The sequence below is a fragment of the Perissodus microlepis genome, chromosome 23 (genome assembly GCF_051167445.1).
Source record: "Perissodus microlepis isolate ML-2025 ecotype Zambia chromosome 23, ASM5116744v1, whole genome shotgun sequence".
NCBI lineage: Eukaryota > Metazoa > Chordata > Actinopteri > Cichliformes > Cichlidae > Perissodus > Perissodus microlepis.
Window position 1 is genome coordinate 37,554,051 of NC_140482.1, and position 19,845 is coordinate 37,573,895.

Here is a 19,845-nt window from a genome sequence, read left to right on the forward strand (position 1 = left end):
CTCACCATGCACCCACCAAACGAGAGGAACAAAAATAGACCACGCAAAAGCCTGGAAACCTTTATTTCTTCCAAACAAGACAAAAAAAGGGGCACAAATAGGGTCATTTCCATAGCTGGTTTTTTCATAGTAACCATGCCAAAATGTTTTCCTATGCTGCCTCTATGGAGAATTGACTTGCCTTTCCACGGTGGACATACACAGAGACACACACAGTATTGAGCTGTCGTCTCTCCACCTTAAATGACGAGACTTTCACTGGGGTCATGTCTGGTCTGATGAGACTAGACCAGGCCCAGTCTGTAAGGCATGTCTGGGTCCTATGTATACACACACACACAGACATACATTCTAGCCTCTATAGCAACCACAGCTGGCCATGGCTGTCTGACTTGCCTTGTTGCAGTCCATAGAGCAGACTGAAGAGGCCCGAGGCCTCCAGCACAGATGTGTAAAAGTAATATCACCATTCAGTTCATGAGGCCAGGCATTCTTACAGGCCCACCAGAGAGAAGGATGAGCTTGACCGCTCATCGTAGATGAAGATACCGCTTACATGACTCAAATTAAACCGATGTTCCACAGCAACAAAAACATTGTCCTAGAAATTTTTCTGCACTCATACTGAGATGTAGGATTTGCTAACTGGTGTGCTCTCAAATCTGTTTGCTTCTCAGTGGCTTTGCGACTGTTAATGTCTTTCAGTTGTCCATATAAAACAGTGAGGTGAGGAGCATGTCGCTTCTTTTACTGAAGGATGCTCACAACGTTTGACTGGAGGAAGAATTTAAATCATGTCAGCTTTTAAACAAGGAGCCACTCTCTTCTTATTATTGCAAAAAGCTGACGTGACAATTGACTGGCATGTGATTTTGAAGGTTTTGATGTCACAAAATACATGTGAATGATTTAAACTGCACTGTCAAACAGAGATTATAAAAGCAGTTCACTGCATAAAATCTGTCCATTAACTGGATTATTTTGCTGCTACAGCCAAGCTCATCCACCGCAAACATTTCTTCCCAGAGTCCAGGGGGCATTAGGTTCATAATAATTACCAGTGATTAAAGAACGATCTTCTCAGGAGGTTGGGGTCAGAGATCAGCACCCTGCACAGCGACTAGACGCTCCATTGTCATCCATGTCTTTTGTCAATGGAGTACCAGTTCTTTAAAAGGAAATGTTCTATCTGTAACATCTCCCACGCTCCGTGGTGGAAGGAGGAATTAACGGAGAAAGTCAAAATGACGTGAAAACAGCCAATCTTTTTATTAGGACCACACATGAAAAAAAAATAAATAAATAAAAAAAAAATCAGGTTACAGCCAAAGCGTTGCACAACATGCATTCAGAAAATCTCCTAAGGGAACATTTCATATCATCTTCACAGTATAATGATATCAGAGCATTCAAATACGCCATCTAAAGAAAACATACTAATGATCAAAACCATCCACAGAGTTAATCAATGTATCATAAATAAAACACACTGATGAAGACTGATTCAGAGAAGGTTTTGATTAGTCCGACATATACATGGCTGATTGGCAGCAACAACAAAACCTATGAAGTAAAGGAGGCGATTAAGACACTGCAACTAGCATGTTGTTCATGGGTAGTGTATGAAAATTAATGGGTAAAACAGAAATGTACCTGCAGTGTTCACTGCAGAATATCAGCTTGTTCTAAATACACATGAACAGGGAGGAAGGAGATTTCAAAACACTCAAAATCCCTGAGCTCCCAGGCACTTCAAGATAAAGAGCAACAGCTCCACGGTGTTTGGCTTTCAAACACTAATACACAGCCACACTGCATTACACTCAGTAGGCTCGATCTGAAAATTACGCCCACACAGAAAAACAGGAAAAAGAAGCAGAAAAAGACATGCACGCACACATACACACAAAATCAAAACAACACAAAACCAAGAAAAAAAAAAAAGAAAAAAAAAAATCCCCCCAAAAAATAAAACTCAAAATCAAACAAAAAACGTAGCACTCGTGAATCGGTTCTTTAAGGACTGCAAAGAGTCCCTCACAAAAATATGTCTTATTACTCAGGCATTAAAATATTCATACTTGTCCTGGTACCTCCAAATATCATAAATGCAGCATTTAACAGTGTTCCTTTGAAAATTAAAAAAAAAAAAAAAAAAAAAAGCTCAGTAACACTGGCATAGATACATGTGAGAAGTTGCAGAAAAATGTTCTATTAAAGAAGTTATTAGATAACACTGGGGTCTGTATCACAAAGAGAGCTCCGTAGGTAATCCAGCAGCATTTGGGATTAACTCTGGTTTAACATCATCACAAAGCTGGTTCAATTTTAGCCTCAGTAAATAACAATGGTAACCAACACTGTATGATTAACCTGCTTCAGGCAGGGTTACCTCTTAGGAAAACAGACTTTAACAAGTCTTTCTGGGAAAAGAGAAAACAAAACAAAAACTGGACTCTGTATTTCTTCAGATTATTTACAATTACTGAGCACTTTGCATTTAAAACAAGAGTTTTAATAAACAATTCGTATACCAGTTTGTCTTACTCTCATCTAGTGTGAGGCAATTATAGCTGCATGTTAAGTAAGCATACGTTTACAGGCACCATTTATTAACAGTTAAAGAAAATGCACTATTTTGGTCAGATAAACAGATCAGATTTGTTTTTGTTGATCTTTCAAAATCCAGAGGCAATTCCTGCAGAATTACAGGTTTTATCAATGCAATATCCAAAATAACTTGCTGGTGAATGTTTTGAACCTGAATGTGAACACTGTCATATTTCATCACAAGACTATCACGGCCTGCATTAAATTCACTGTAAGAATAATGTGATATCAACTGACTATAAACTCAGTCAAACGTATCCTTAACTTTTGTGGATAACAAAGTTTGGTTTGGCAGCAGCGTGAACAAGGTGGATGAAAGGTGGTTACTACTGCATATCAAGTTAGACTAAACGCTACCAGAATTTCACAACACCAGTAGTGTGCGTAATAGACGCTACACACCTAAAAAGACTGCACTGTTGACCCTTCTAACACAAATAGTACAAAAAAAAAAAAAAAAAAAAAAAAAAAGGCTTTAAGTTTCACTTCATATTTTTCACTTTGTTGTATGCGCCCCACCTGCAGGGACTGCCCCAATGTCTGACAACTACTTTTGCGTTAACCAGTGTGTAGAAACACTGCACTATAAGGCTGTAATAACACCTGCGCTGACATATTTTTTAATGCAATATAATTTTTTTCATTTGAATTATCACAGCTATCATCAGTATCGGTATATGATGCCACCTTCTGGGCCAATTAAACCCAGATTTTACTGAGCCAATTTAGAATTAGCATTGTGATACATGTTAAGGCGGACTAAACTGCAGTTGATTTGTGATGCAGACCCCACTCAGTTTCTTTCTGTATATTTGTGTGTTACTAATGCCAGAGTCCTGCTGGTCTCAAAAAGTTACAAGGTCAAAAAGTAGTAAATATTGCAACAGACAGCATCCAACCTTGATCAGTTACAACCAGAAAGATGGTGCAATCCAGCTGCAGTTCTATTTTAATGAAATGTCCCCTCTGCTGTCTGCAGGCATCCTGTGCAACAGCATAATGTGAGCTGATTGCTGGATGTATAGAAGTACGGCACTCCATTTTCCTTAGTTAGTTTTGCATAAGGTACTGATGGAAGTAGATGCCAAACAGAGAGCTTATGACCTGGCAGGCAGCCACCCACCAGGTGAGAAAGGCAAAAAACCCTCTGTAGAAAAGCGGTGTGAGGACAGATCGCAGCGCTGTGAAAGTCTCTGACAGACGAGCTACTGTAGCTTGGATGTCTTCCTCCATGTCCTCCATCCCTTCTTCATCTTCATCTAGAGCTCCAGACAGGACAGGTGCAGCTGTGGGCATGATGATTGCTGGTGTCACACCAGGGGTATCCTGGGCACCTGTACTCCAGGAGAAGTCCCCTGCAACAAATAACTGGTTGTTATGTTTCACTAACATTCAGACTGCTTAACCTGTCCAATAAATGCCCAGGTTGCTGGTCAGACAGCCTTGGAATCAAGCTACTTTGCTAATTTTGCTTCTGGGGACAACAGACAGTTTTTGGGAATATCCAGGCCGGAAAAAAATAAAATCTTTCATTTTTATCTGTCGCTTGCTTACAATTCCTGATTAATAAACCTAACTAATGAAAAGTTAATCTTTGTCAGATGATTGCTAATAATGACCTAACTCATCAACAAATTATTTTCTTTTTTGCTCTCCACATAGAACAGTTATCTGCATGCAGCCAAAACCTGATTGATGGAAACCAGAAAACTTCCAATACCAAAATTCTTATCCCTTGCGACTGGCAGCAGTAGGTTTGCCGTTTCCTGACTAGAACCAGCTAAAATTAGTCCACTTACTTGTAGCACACAAATTAAATTTACTATATTCCGCCCTGGAAATGTACAAAGTCTAATTTATTTCAGGGGGCTTTTCTACTTTATTAGGGTAAAAATTAAGATTAGACAGGAGGGAAAGAGAGTGGGGGAAGACACACAGGAAAAGGCTGCAGGTCGGCGTCTAACCCGAGCCGCCGCACTCAGCCTCGTGGTGTATGGTGGCCTGCTCACGCTGTGAGCCAAATTGCCACCTACAAAAGTCTATTTTTGGATCTGGTTTTTGGCTGGCTAATTTTTCATTGATTGCACTCCGATGCGAACTAATTTCCAATTAAACCTCATTTTTATCATTATAAGGAACAAGATCAAATGTGACAACCGAGGCAAAATTTGCAGCTTCCCATTTATATCAAGCGCCGTCACTTTTACCACATAAAATAACAAGTGACATAAAAGCTAATAGCTAATTAATTCCAATTCCATTAGTGCCTTCTTGTCCAATGCCAATGATTATCTATGAATGCAAAAATGCTTCACTCTATAGCATGACTCCAGGACTGCTGGTATTTTTGAAGTTAACTTTAAGAGAAATCCGTGAACCTTTTGTTCATCAAAAATATTTGGTTGGCAGTATTTATGGATACAAACTAGCCACTTCAGACATGCTGAAACTATCAGAAATATTCACTTTGGTTTATGCGACAAAACTGCCTGGATGGAGCTTCAGGATGCAGCACACACGGACCTCGCTCACTAGTGCTCTTAGCAAATTGGCACAATCTGACATAAGGAGCAGTCAATTTAAAAATGGATTAATGTCTGACTAATTTCCAGAGAACTTCAGGCCTGTGAAAGTCTACATGTGCATGGTTGAGAAAAAGTTCAAATATCAAGATGTAAGTTTCAGTGAGCATTTTACTTACCCAGTGCCTTAAGTGACAGTGTTGAGAATAGGATGAGCAGAATTGGAATCAGATACTGAAGACTAACTACTGTCAGGTAGCAAAACACACGTGTAACCTGGAAGAGGGCACAGAAACTTTACTCGACACAGGCACTTATTAAGTTTTTATTAAGAATTATCCTTAAATATTTAAACAATTTTTTTAAAGTTGTTTTTTTTTTTTTTTTTATTAAAAACTCTCAATTTGTCTGTTTATAAGATAAAAGCATGCAATACTGAGAAAGTTTAAAACTGCATTTGACCTTTCGTTGGATGTCAATTGCAGCAATACGTCCTGCCTCCTTTTTCATCTGCTCTACCCATTTTTGAGCTAGGTTGAGGTAGGCCTGGAGGTGATAACGGGTGAGACCCAGCCGCAGCACACACGACACCACGATGATCCAAAGACGCATGCTGTCAAATGCTTCACTGGATACTCTGCAAAGAGTGAAGTTATCAGAGATTAGCCAGGTGTCCACTAAGCGCTGCCTAGAAGAATTCTTCTATTTCCTGATTGTTAGTTCTAGCTTCTCGTAGCCAATCAATCAGAAATGAGCACTCACAGAGTAACAGAAGTCTTTCCCATAGGTGCATTGGCCAGGAAGTCTCTTGCAATGGGTTTCACCCACAAAACCAACACAATGACTGGAGACAGAAAACCCATATGCAGCAGAATCCTGTCAGGAAACATTAGGGACACAACTGAAAGAGCAGAGTAGAGCTAATGTGTAGCAATAAAAGACATGAAGCACATGCTATTTTTCATATAACAATTCTTACTGGATGAGTGGACGGTCTGAGTTCATCTGTACCGCATCTAAGTGAGTTTGAGCCAGCCGCAGTCCAGGGAAGGCCAAGAGAGCTCCGATGTAGGCACAGACAGCAGCCAAACCAAGCTTCACTGTCAGCTTAGTAACTGGGATTCTGAGTTTAAAGCAACCACTAACAGTAAGTGACACCAATATTTAAGGAGGGCTACTTCCAGCACAGATATCAAACACAGTCGGGCTCATTCCTGTGCCAATTGAAAGATGACTCAACTCATATAAGATTTAATATAAATCAATTTTACTGCAACAAGCATTTCTTTAAAGACAACAGGTCAATATTTCAATCAGAAGTAATCTTTTCATGGAGATACGTACGACCAGTCAGCGTAGCCCTGCTGTTTGACAAAGATTTCCAAGTTGTCAAAGAGGCTGGAAAAACCCGGCTCTAGGCCGAACTCCAGGTAGTCCTCTCTGACAACCAACACTAGCATGGCCACAAGCAGACACAGAAAACCAAAGGCAAGGCACACTGAGCGCTCACCACCCTCCTCAGAGCGGAAGTAGTGGCTCATTAGGGTGTGAAGGGTCTTTCTGTGGGTCAGATGGTAAAGGAAACCAAATAAGAGGTGTTTAAAAAAAAAAAAAAAAAAAAAAAAAGGGAGCTACATATATTTCAGTGATAATTTACCTTTAGTTAAACATGTATAAGACTTACAATTTGTAAGATATTTTTAATGTTTTTATATTAGTTTAACACTAGTAGCGCTTGTATTCCTAATAAGAGATTAAACGTTAGCTGTAGAAGGAGATTATTAGGATTTTAGGTTCATTCAGTACTATAGATAGTTACCAACTCATCTTCATTGATATAACAGCTGCCAAGAATGTGGTGGACATATCAGGATCTTCATTCAGGAAAACATCACAAACTAATCTGGGTCTAGATATATTCTTTCTAATCTAGAGAGTGTGTGTTTTACATTTGAAGGATACAGACAGAAGAGAACAGTCAGGACACACCAGATGGCTCCAATATTAACCTCTTTGCTGGCATCTACCACACTATAGTAACACTCAGTGAAGAGGAAAACTCCGGTTGCATAGACTGCAAAATCTACAAGCCACTGGTACTCCAGGAAAAAGCGCAGCACTGAAAGTAGAAACAAGAACAAAAAACAAACAAACCAAAAACACAATCAAAATGAGAATTTCAATAAAGTTTCCATGCAGTGCAATATGCTGCAAACCACCAGCGGGACTTAACAGTCAAAGCTGGGCGTCGAGTAATATTTACTCTTGCACAACATTACTGTGATGTGGACGAAGAAGTATTTGTTTTACCGAGAGCGTCAATGACGTTGACTGGTGCTTTCTCCAGGTGAAGGTCAATGTCTTTGGGCACAGTGAGCGGCTTATTCTCCCCATTCTGCCGCCTATGAGCAAATAAAGGATGGAAAAAAAAATAACAATGCAAGCCTGAAGCATGAAGAAACGGAAAAGGATGGATGAGAAACACACTATAACGCTGTCATGGAGTAACACTAGAATCACATGATACAACTTTATAACTTCATGCTATAGCACGCAGTGGTCCTGCAGCATGAAGCACAGCCCTCCCTTTCCCACCTGTCTCTCCTGTTTTGTTTGGGCATCTGCTTTCCTGCCAGGGCACACAGCTCTCCCTCTGAAGGGTGTTTGAATCGCAACAAACTGGAACAAACAACAAGCACATGTGTTAAAGCAGTTTAGTGCACTGTGTGAATAACGTAAAACCTGATTATATTACTGACAGTACCTGCCGTTGCAGAGGAGCCAGCGTGCAAATGAGCAATGTGGAGCCATCCTCTGCATTATGCTGGCGGCCAGTAAGCTGACCACAAGCTGAACTCCCATCAGCGCCTGTCAAATTAAACACACGCACTGAGTTTCCACCGTGCACTTGAGTGCATAGCGTCATTTTGTATAATGATGATGTAGAGAGCACGAGCGCCTTGTCTACAACAGTAAGGACTCCGCAGCAAAGTTTGAAGAGCCGTAGAGCTGGCTACATCACGGTTTGTTTACATATAACAGTCTGTGGCAGAAGCTAACTCACGTAGGACATTAAAGAGATAATAGCAGGAAGAGGTTACGTTCAACAGCACTAAGAACACGATACGCTGGTAGCCGCTGCAAAATGAATGAAACTGAGCAAATGGCTATCGTGCTAAATTTAACTGGAGGTCCACCACCTGTCAGTACAGCTGGTTAGCATTAGCAAACTAGCTCTAACTGCCTCCGGAACACCTAAAAAGCGCTCGTCAGTGGGCTTCCCAGCACTCTGTAAGAAGCTTTTTTATATATAAGACTATAAATGAAGTTACCATCTCTTCTTCCAAACGGCGTCGTTAAAACGAGAGTAACTAAAACAGCTTCTTCTCATGCAAGAAAGTCTTTCTTTGGCATCTGAACTGAACCTGCCGACATGTGGAGCTGTTAAATGTCCCGGATGTAGTCGTGGAGACGGGAGATGCCTTCAGGTGCTCCGGGAAAGAATCGTGAATCTGAAATGTGACTCCCCATATGCCTCTGAGGTGAAAGTCAATCCTGAGGTAAAAGTATATTTTCTACTCATTTTTATTTATTTTTCTTAATTGGTTAACCTTCAGAGAAAACGAACCATTGTTTTCATAATCACACATTCAAATTGCTAATGTTGAAAGATTTTCTTTCTCTCTAAAGAGTCACTGAGCCTGAACACCCAGGTAAAAAAAAAAAGACAGTAAAGAAAAGTTGCAGCCGAGCAAAATTAGTGCAGCCTAAGCCTACTGCGGGCAATCAGTATAAGAACTGAAAGGTGAGAACCCTTGAGAAAGAAGAACAGCATAGGTAGACAAAAATACAATTTCTACTACTCGTACTCCTGCCCCTTCCTTTTTACCTCTTTAACATTTTCAATTACTAATATTAAAATATGGATTTGGGGGATTTTATTTATAATGTAGCAATTAGGCATAGTATTTCACTTTCGCAACTTTACTGAAATCAAAATAACACAACAGCCATACTCGTTCACGTGAACATTTCCGATTTTTATGAAGGCATCAGAATAACATTGCTTTTATTGGCTCTTAGTCCCCTGATAGAGACAAAAAAAAAAATGCCACTGTGATAGTAAAAATATGATTGAAAATACGATTTAAAATGATTGCATCATTTCCCCCGGTTTTACGATTTGAACATACAAAAAATAATAGTGTGAAAATGTCTGTTAATTAATACATATTCTGCAGTATAAAAATGACAAACAATAAGGAAACTTGTAAAGAGGTTTTGCTTTTACTTCTCATCTCTAATTAAATGTAAAATTGTACCCTTCATCTTTCCTTGTTATTCTTCAGTGCCCCTTAATGCCTCTGTGTGATCCTTCTAATGATAATCTCCAGGTTTCATGCTTCCACCATCATGCATCTTAGCATTTCATTGGATAAAAACAAACATTATGCAGATTGTGAAGCTTAAAGTCTCAGATATGCTCCTGTTACTCTCTGATTTGGTATTAAAACATTAAACACCAGGGAATGAGTAAAGAAGAAGAGAGCACACTTTCTGATGCTATCATGTTATTAAAGTATTATTTTCCCATTTTGATAAAATAAACTTTATGATACCAACACAGTTATCTTCAAACCTGAAGACAAAGTGTATGTCTTTGCAATTTGACAGTGTTTTAACACAATCTGCAGGCATCGGAATACAGTAAACAATGAGTTGTTTGGGACCTGAGACAGTGCAGGAAACAGCTCGGTGCATCCTTCATGGGTGGTATAGTTTGTCTCTGAAGTTCCAAATGATCGTACACCCAGAAACATATCCACGCTTGGCCTGAACATGCATTATAATGTCAGCTCATCCCATCTAAAGCCCACAACAGTGCCAAGTATTTCCAGCAGCATGCCCTCTAAAGATCTTTTTCCAAGACCCATTCACAGCATTTAAATCTGTGTTTAGCATGTGTGTTCATGTTATTTGGCTGGTTTCCTGAAGCTGATTGAATTTCAACTTTCTGCTAATTGGTGGTAGCCCTTCTACTGAAGATGTGCCTGATCCTTCGCCCTGTGAATTTGGGTGCGAGAGCATGGCGCTTCAATGGGAGCTGTGAATTTGATCAAATGGAGCTTTGTGCAGTGAAGCAACAGCATCTCTCGTGGGCATGTATGAACCATCAGGCAAGCATCTGCAAACATAAATCAAGTGAAATTAGTGGTTTACCTCAATATCAAGCTTTGCGTGCGTGACTGATGTTTATGATCCACCTCCAGCCTCCACCTTCAGGCAATGCGTTTGTGAGATTAGTGAGAGTTTTAATTAGAATTTCACTTTTGCATATCAGCTTTTAAGACATAGAGGTATTTGTTAAGCCATCTCTTGATGCTGCTGGGTTATGAAATACACACTGAATCATTTCTGGCTTTGTCTTTTGTGGATAGCACAGCATTCATAGATCATCCTGACATTGTGCAAACTCTGACTTTTCCAATGCCTACATCTGGCATTGATCACAAACAAAAGGAAATAGTAATTTCTTAAATATTTTGTATATTTTTCGAGACATTAAAATGAAATTCAGACCAAGAGAAGGAATGTCTCTGTCTGGGTGGAAAACACGTCCATCATTATCATCTTTGACACAAATGCAAATCCTTCTTCCTGTGTTAGCCATCTGTGGTTGAAGTGCTGGGGCAGAAATTACTGAGGAAAATGGACACAAATAAAATGCAAATTCACCACAGACTACAAGTGGCTCCCCTCCCTCTGCTCAGATCGGGGGGCCTCTTGGTTCCCACACCACTTCCCCGTGTTTCTCCCAGGGTGCTGCTGGGATACCGGCGGCTGCTTCTGAGCCTGCAGCAGAGACGCAGCCCTCCCATTGGCTTGTCTTTGTTCACCCTCATGCATGACATTCATCACCTGATTTGAATATATGCAAATGTTGCAATGGTGCCCCGTCAAAGGAAACACTCCCCCCACCACCTCTCTCGTCTCCCTTCATTTTCCCCGCTCTTTTCCTTTTTGTCTCTTTTCCTAACTGCTGCCTCCTCTGCTGTGTGGGAACCAGCTACGGAGGGCCAGATCTGCTTTGTCACATGGATTTATTTAAAAGAGTAGTGAGAGTCATGATTGTTAATTACCAGGCATATATTATAAGGAAGGTTACACTGCATCTGTTAAGGCGATTCACTGCTGAGGTATTATCTTTTTAAAAAACCTGATCCCACATCTGTTTCTACAGTGTATACAAGCCAAACACTGTCATAGGTGTCAAATATAACAGTCTGGTTGGTTATTTCCTTTCAGAGTGATCAAATAGCTTTTATTTATCATGTACATTTCTGATCACTCTCCATTAATAAGAAAAAATGCATTTCTTTGAACCAGCCTCAAGGAACTTAGTATTGCTGCAACAGGAGAAGCACAGATGTTGCATTCAAAATGGCTCTGTGCTTGAATGCAGCAGCGAGACTACCAACATGCACCAGCTCAGGACCAAATATAATTCAGATCATTAATATTATTATGCACACCTGTGCCTCTTTTTCCTGCCGTTATTTGGCAAAACGTGTCTGTGAAGGAGGCTGATTGGAGGAAGAAAAAGAAAATCTAAGAGAGATTACTGACCAAAACCATTTAATGAGTGCTCTTTGTAAAAGCTTACAAGCTATAATAAAAACAAACTGTAGTCCCACACCTGTTGTGTCTCACCCACAAATGAAGCCTTTGAGATGCGTATTGGCCTTACATCTGCGTATTCACTGACCTATCATGGCCGTCTGTTTTCAGATTCAGAGACAAACACGGGAGAATTGGCTCAGCTTGATTCTGCTGCGATGCGTTAAGCTGTTGCGCTGGCGTCTCCTCACACGGTTTCTGGATTTGGGCGACATGAATGATTGCACACTTTAGATTGTAATTACGCAAATGTACGACGCTAATTCTGTTTCACCGAATGCTTGTGTTTCCGGCAGCATAGATGATCCCATGGATCATCCACTCGCCCGCATGCACAGATGAGTGATGAACAAGTACACGCAAAAAAAAAAAAAAAAAAAAAAAAAAAACCCACACGAGAAAGCTGGTGCTTGAGGTATTTTTTAACCTCTCTTTGCCAGAGGAAACGACAGTTACACTCAATTAACCAAAGATGAACCTTCAGCAGCTCAGTTTTCTCAACCACTACTGTACTCTACTACTACATCATGTATAAATTCCATAAATCCGAAGAATATCAAGTGTTAACTGGACGCACCTCTTTTTTTTACTCCAAGAAAACATTTCTTGGGGTAATATTTTGTCAGCCCCATGAAATTTCCAAACTCACATGCTCATTGTGAAACATTATCACTGAAATTTGTTGGTACACTAGGAAAAATGTCAAACAGGCAAAAATGTATAGTTTTTTTCATTTAGGAAAAAAATTAAATAAATCTACCAGGAAGTAACGTTGCTGAATCTAGTGGGTTTGTTGTTGTTGTTGTTGTTGTTGTGTTTTCTTTTATTATAAGGGGTTTTGTTGCAATCCAAGATTCACATTTCTCTCTCTACCCCCCTCCCCTAATTTTTATCTGCGCAGTCACATTTTCTAAATGACAACCGCTGTGCTTGAACTTGACCGACGGAATTGCCTGGGAAAAGAGGCGCGACTTTGGCCCTTTTGCTCTCCTCCTTAATGGAGTGGGGGGCTGCTAGAACTGATGTCAGCGCTCATTAGCATAAACTCCAGCCTGTTCCCAATTAAACCAGGAAAGCAGCAAGACCGTTCCTCTGTTTTCACATGGTGGAGAAAGCATCAACATCTCTCCCTCAGCCTGAGGATCAACAACCAGAAGCAGTTGATGAAATGTAAGTTGAATGACTTTTCTGGTTATCAGTTTCTGTGACATAGTCGCGTTGTGTAAGTTTAGCATTTGCACAGTATGGTTTTTTTTTCTTTTTCTTTTTCTGTTTTTTTCTTTTTCTTTAATGATCTGATCGCTTCTGTGTTGCATTCATGAACGTGGGGTTTGTTGATGTTACAGCGATAAGTGCACGTACCGCCTATGCTGTTGTGTTATAAGTGTGTTTCATGAGTTGAGTGATTGATTTTATCAGTGCGATGAAACTGATTTTGCTTTAGGTCAGTTGATCGCTTCAGGGCTGTGTGTAGGTATGTCAGCCCAATGCAAGGACCTCTAAATGCCTCTCACAGATATTGAAAGGTTGGCCACCAGATCTCAACTGACCCAGGATGTAAGTGGGTCAGTCTCCAAATTGCTAATTAAGAATTACATGCTGTTAAAATAATTGCTTTTGTCACGTGCTGCTATACAAACAAACAAACAAACAAACAAGCTTCCTAGCATGGATTTCACTATTAGTGAATAATTCTCCCATCACCACAGCAAACGTCCATAACTGAGAAAACAAAAATATATTATAAAATATCACAAACTATTCAATGTTGCAAATAATGTGATCAGTTCAAAACTAGAGGAGCCCACTGCGCTGAGCCTTATATATTTTTTTATCTGTCTTTTTCAGTTGGACAAAAGTCAACATGGAAATTTCAGAGCTTTTCATGCCCATCATTTCTTTTCCCCAGACATAATGATGCTAATACTTATAATCTGAACAATTCAAATTTGTGGGAAAACTCACAAGGCATTACTTTTAAAACTGCCAAATTCATTATTAATTTAGATATGAATGTTTTAAACCCTTTTGGAGAATCAGAGGTTTCCACCAACCCCAAAACAACTTATGACAATTAACTGCAGTACTTAGGCGCTAATTTAGGGGCATGCCAGACTGAAGGACAAATATTGGCTTCCTGTTGGTCTTCATGTGTGACCTTTGACACCGCTGTTTCAGTGTCAGGTCAGGCCTCTTTGAAGAGCGGCCATTACAATTCCCAGAAGTGGCCACTTGAATCGGTCACTTATTAACGATTGAACCCAACAGAGTTCAGTGTGGTCATGCATGATGACAGCCATACAAATTTGACAGGAATGAATGATTTTAAGGGGAAGTTGGATGCAGTTTAGGAAATCGTGAATTATGAGTGCAAGAAAACTAACTTTTCATTAAGCTTTTCAGTCTGTAAATTAAACAGATGAGATTCATATAAATACGAAAAGAAATCTCCAGTTTTGTGAGCACCATTAAACGTACCATACAAATATGACTTTGTTAGCCGATTAATAAATTGATTTTTTTCTTTTAGTCAATAAATATATTTAGTATGTTGTCCAGGCAATTTTTTCCAAATGTAGGTTTATGCAAAAATTAAAATAGGAGGAACTGACACGACAAACACATGTTGAGCTAGACGTTGCTACTCCCTTGGTGAATTCGATTGTCTTTTACCGGTGATTGCACCACTATTCGATTTGCCTGACCTGTGTAGTTTTACCGTATTTGAAAACCATTTTTAAACCTCTACTTTCTAAAGCACTCTTTTTTTTTGCCCAAAGATATCAACTCTTCATTAAAAGGACAACTAAACCTCACATTGTGCTAAGAAAGGGACAAACGTTTAATTATTTTTCTCCAGTTGTCCTACATGTCCTGCTCATCGATGTAAATTTAAAAAAAAATCTAAAATAATCTCAACAAATTTCACTAAACTGTGTGTAGATTTGCAAACCTTCAGTATAATCGCCTCTAAGGGATGTATTTGGCATTTACACGTGCATATGTGTGTCATTACTTCGTATTAATGGAAACGCTTTTCTACTGCAGACAACAACAACAACAAAAAAAAAAAAAAACACAAAAATATGTAACAAGATACAACCGTTGTTCTCCTGTCTCTATAAAATATTAGACTCCTTTGATATTAGTTGATTGCGCATTCTAGATATGATTTTACAGCTTACTTACGTTGGAAACGAAGACACTGCTGCTCTAAAATATGGTGATTCTGCTAAAGAGATTACGCAGTTTCATGCGCTCCTATTTCGGTTTCAAGCCTCTAAATTTCAAAGCATTCTCACGAAGATCAATCACGTTTCTCTCCAATGCTGCAGAGAATAATGCCCTGCAGACAATTCTGTAGCATCATGTAGGCCTGTGCATGGATATTATTCAGTACTACCAATTATGCAACAAGGATTTTGATGATGAAGTAACTAATATTATGCATCTCCATTAGAGTGACACTAACGATCTTCAAATTCTTTGTGCGTGCTTTGTAATGTGAAAACAAATAAACACAAAATATCAGGCCTATCAGTTACTCCTGCAATTTTACAGTCGCTACATCTGCAGAAATCAATAGTATTGATGCATCCTACCGTTTCTATTCACGGCTCTATTCCTGTTACATTGATGTCACGGGGTAATATGTCGTTTTTGTGGTTTGCAATGTGCTGTGGACGTAGGCCGGAGATAATAAGTATGCAGGCCCGAACAGCAGCTCTGAGTTTGTGCCGTTAGGTGACGCTGTTTCGGCTCGAATGATCTGAACTACGCGGCAGAGAAGTGCGGATATGCAGGCCTTATTAAGGGCCACAGTTATGAGATTACTGATTCACTTTGATTTAATTGACCGCCATTATACACTTGGAGATGTGTGGATGCTTAAGGGGAACCTCGCGACACTGTTAATATATTTAGAGAACAATAAAGGGACATATGATTTATAGTCTTTAATTGTAAGAGCCCTCATGATCCACGGGCAGCTGTGACCCAAGTTAATATGACTGCAGGACTAAATATTAAGAACAAAAATAAATTAACTCTGGTTTCTGTTCTAAATTTGTGTATGGTCTGCTTGCTTCTATAAACGGGAAAATGCCGTTTAATGTCAAACCGTATGTCTGATTTATATTCATAACAATTCTCTCGCTGCTGTCACTATACTTCTGCTAACTCCACAATTAATAATGATAATGATCAGGTTTCCTTGGCTTGAGTTTAAATTGTGACTTTAAATCTTGCTTTGTATGTTCTACTTGGTTAATCTTTTCTACTTTTCTGTTGTCTTACTTTATAATTTAAACCAGCCAAATAATAAATAACTGCTTTTCCTTTGGCCTATTATTTTTAATCTTCCTAAATTCTGACATTTGGACAGTTATATTTACGCAAACACTTGATTTTTTTCTCCTTTTTTTGGGGGGGGGGGCAGATTGCCGTTTAGAAAGTCAAAAATGTAAAATTTCTTCTGGGATTAATGGGTCCACACGCCAAACATGTTTTCAGATAAATGCAGAGGGAATAAAGCCGTATTATAACAGGCATCCGTGTTTTGAACTCGTGAATGTTAACCCTGCGTCGCACACGCAGTCTATTGGATGACACATTTGGAAGAATGTACCCCATCGCTTGACGTAAGCACGCAAAGAATCACGCTCGTTTCCGCGGCTCGTTTTTGTACCTTTTATCCTCGACTCTCCTCTCTGTATGTAAGTATCTGCAGTATGACTTCGTTTTCTAACAGACTGAATGCTGCGTTTTTATCAGCTCTAATACCGACATCTGGCACACGAGTGTTCACTCGTGCGCGCTGTTACGCACAGAGGAGAAGACGTAGCACCACGTAAAGCAACGTGACCCACTAGAGCTCTGGGGAAGCATCAGCTTCTCCTTGCGCTGCTAAGGCTGCGGCAACAGCACATCACACATCGCTGCTGTGTGCTCTTCTCCTTTTCTTACAAATCGTTTGCTGTTCACGCGTTTATCCTGCAGTGCGCCTTTAAACCCACGGAAACGTGTAAATCTGCGGTCGCTTTTATTGTGCTATGCTGCTCGGTGTGGCTCGGTGTTCCCGTACGCAAGATGTTGTCACAGGTGCCTCAGTCAAGCAATGTGTGGAGATCACTGCTCATTCCAGATGTCACTACCACCGCTGCCTAAAACAGATTGTTTTGTTGGTTTTGTTTGTTTATTTGTTTGTTTGTTTGTTTTATTTTTTTGTCCTATACTTCTGTATATTGACGACCATGAGGAGGCAGGAGATGGAAAGATGGGGCTGGAAGGGAATGAAGGCTATGAGCATATCAATTCTTCGTGCAACACAAAACCTTCTGCCATAGAGTATGCTACTATAAAAAGCAGGGCGCCTTTTACCCTGTCGTTTTTTTCCCAGTAGACCAAAATTTGAGGTCTGCGTCTGTCTCCAGGTGATTCTCCCTGGCTCCTTTCTCTCCTCCGTCTCCTGGGCTCTCTCACCAGCAGCCACAGAGACTGTGCTTTTCGGTTCACCACGTATATCAAACGCTGGATGCAACTTAAAGAAAGAGAGACCCGTCATTCAAGCATAACAATGGATTTCACAATGGTCACCGAAGAATGTTTGAGTTTCTGTACACGTCGTGCACACCAGGCGTTATGTTTGCAAGAGAGAGAGAGAGCGCAAGAGAGAGCGAGAGCGAGAGAGAGAGCGAGAGAGAGAGAGAGAGAGGAGGGGACCGGCGACGCAACATCACCGCATACTGTCATCCGAGGCTGGTGAGGAGAAAGCAGGAGGATGCTGGCAGCAGTATCACCTCGGCCTTGGCTTGTGTCGATGCAGAAGTAATGGCAGTGATTTTTTAAAAAAAAAAAAAAAAAAAAAAGAAAGAAAGAAAGAAAAGAAAGTCATGAAAAGGAAGAAACGAAAAAAGAAAAACCACACTTCTTTGGGTTTGGATCAACTCATTGTGTAGATTTACTCTCAATCTGCGAAGGCTTGTTCATCGATTGGCTGGACTTTGGGCTCTTAGAGTTTGGTTGCACTTGAGAGATGGCCGATAGAAACTTGAATTAAAGCACTGAATGGACTTCAGCTGGAGATGTGGGATTTACTGAGTACACAGCTTGTAAGTATGTTTTTAATATGATTAATTTAAGGTCATGTAGTCTTAACCTTGAGACTCTGGGGGAAAAGGTAGCTCGAGTAACATATTTCAAAAGCACTTAAGACACTACCGCTAAAAGCAATAATAATAATAATAATAATAATAATAATTGTATGTAATAGTATTTATGTAAGTTAAAAAAAATCATGCAGAAATATAAATGCACTTTTCAGTAAAGGTTGCATAGTGGTTCAAGTTAAACTGAAAATTTCGCTGTCAATTATGGTGAGCTCTAACTGATGAGTGGCAGCCGGCCCTTCCATCCCATATTAGCGGGCCCATCCATTGAGCGCTGATGAGGCGGGCTTAGTGGCCCCAGAGCTGGCGTTTATAAAGCAAACAGTTGTGTGATTGTTAGCAGAGCCTGGGAAAATGTCCCCTTGGCTGGGAGGTGGAGGGACTTGACGCCAGAGCCTCTTGTTAAGAAGACTTGTGTGCTCCCAGACAGCATTGTGATGCTAATGAGCACCAGCACGTTGTTGAACTTGATGTTGACTTTCTTTCTTTCTTTGGGAGATTTTTTTTTCTTTCGTAGTCTTCTTTTTTTTTCTTGGTCACTTGTTTGTGGGAAAATCTTCTCTGGGGCTACAGCGTGAAATTAATTAATCAGGCCATTGCAGATGAGTATAGAGAAACACCAAATTCGCAGAAACAATCAAATATATATATATATATATATATATATATATATATATATATATATATATATATATATTATATTTCTTTAGTTATAGTATTGTTATTTTTTTATTTCTTATTTATTTATTTGCCAAAATATATTTTGGCAAAATTCAACAAGGCATTCATTTGCAATCATTTCCAGGACTTACACTATAAGAGATTTGTTATCTCTCACAGAGGTACTTAAAATAATAGTTTCATATATAACAATTGAAATCTAAATATTGATATATGATTGCTCGCTTCGTTATTTAGAAATGAAATAGTTTCATTAGTAGAGTTAATTTCTTCATATATATATATATGATTATTCTCTTATTTTCTTTCTTTCACCATGCAACAGGTGCAGGACTTCTGTAAATTGTCTGCCATCTCTATTTAAAACATTAAAACACACAATTTTCCCGCATCATATAAAATCAGGCTTACAACACTGCCGCTTTATTTGTTTCTATGCGATAAGTTTTATTAAGGCATTTCATTTAAATTCAGTACACACAGTTTCGCTGCATAGAAAAACTAAACTCAACACTATAGCTGCCATCTTTATGCGTAAAATTCGGGCGTAAATCTGGCATTTAAGTATAATTATAGAGTTAAATTGCGGTCATATTTATGCTGTGTTTGCGTGTCAAAACAACACATTTAAATTAAATCACATTAAAACGCAGGGGATTCTGGTTCTTGAAGTCTGTTCGCAGATTCATATAATTATTCAATTCATAAATTATTTTATTCTTCTCAGAAAACAGATCTCAGTACTGAAAAGTTGGTGTGTAACCTCTCGATTAGAATTTCAGTGTCGTTTTCCCCCCACGTTTGTAACTATGTTTACTTAGTTTTAATTTCAAAATATTCTTCCTTAAATTTTATTTAGTCTCAGAGCTTTCAGATTTGCTTACAAACCCGTAATAGTTCAGATTTTTACTTTTTCTTTAAAAATAACAACGACAGTGGCAATTAATGTCATTCGTTTCAGCACCATGGACAGAGACTCCCTTTTTCCCTTTTTCTTTGTGAAGTTCAGTCTTTGTCCTTTCCGTGATAAACATTAAAATTCAAACACACTCTGCAGCTTTGTTCTTTTAATTTACTTTTTTGTTTTTCACCTTTTTGCTATTATTTTTTATTATTTAGTAGGGAAAAAGCAGAAAGAAGGAATCCTTTCACCCCTTGATATCATCGAATCCATACACCGTAAGTCA

At 39.3% G+C, this 19,845-nt stretch overlaps 1 protein-coding gene and 1 long non-coding RNA gene across 5 annotated transcripts in view; one reads left to right on the forward strand and one right to left on the reverse strand.

The window, feature by feature from the left end:
• Window positions 1-1,245: 1,245 nt before the first annotated feature.
• On the reverse strand, window positions 1,246-8,648 carry tmem161a (transmembrane protein 161A). Its single transcript, XM_084922197.1, has 11 exons — window positions 8,465-8,648; window positions 7,897-8,000; window positions 7,728-7,811; window positions 7,443-7,534; window positions 7,095-7,251; window positions 6,477-6,692; window positions 6,112-6,255; window positions 5,895-6,008; window positions 5,595-5,769; window positions 5,312-5,408; window positions 1,246-3,965 (listed from the first exon to the last, which is right to left on the reverse strand). The coding sequence occupies exons 1-11, from the start codon at window positions 8,465-8,467 to the stop codon at window positions 3,661-3,663; spliced, it is 1,491 nt and encodes a 496-aa protein (XP_084778323.1). The 5' UTR covers window positions 8,468-8,648; the 3' UTR covers window positions 1,246-3,660.
• A 4,083-nt stretch (window positions 8,649-12,731) lies between these two features.
• Window positions 12,732-19,845, forward strand: part of LOC146362070 (uncharacterized) — a 42,210-nt gene continuing 35,096 nt past the window's right edge. Inside the window, exons 1-2 of one of the 4 annotated variants that reach the window (XR_014799409.1) lie at window positions 12,732-12,980; window positions 17,209-17,920. This is a non-coding gene — a long non-coding RNA (uncharacterized LOC146362070). Of the gene's footprint in view, window positions 12,981-16,576; window positions 17,921-19,845 lie in introns of those variants that run through there. The other 3 variants (XR_014799410.1, XR_014799411.1, XR_014799408.1) reach the window with 3 other exon arrangements.

What these genes read in the sequence shown, in the direction of transcription:
- tmem161a (XM_084922197.1), bottom strand. An exon ending in CAACGTCATTGACGCTCTCG is followed by an intron (nt 7,252 to 7,442) that starts GTAAAACAAATA and finishes TTCTACTTTCAG; the next exon opens with TGCTGCGCTTTTTCCTGGAG. An exon ending in CTGACTGTTCTCTTCTGTCT is followed by an intron (nt 6,693 to 7,094) that starts GTATCCTTCAAA and finishes TCTGACCCACAG; the next exon opens with AAAGACCCTTCACACCCTAA.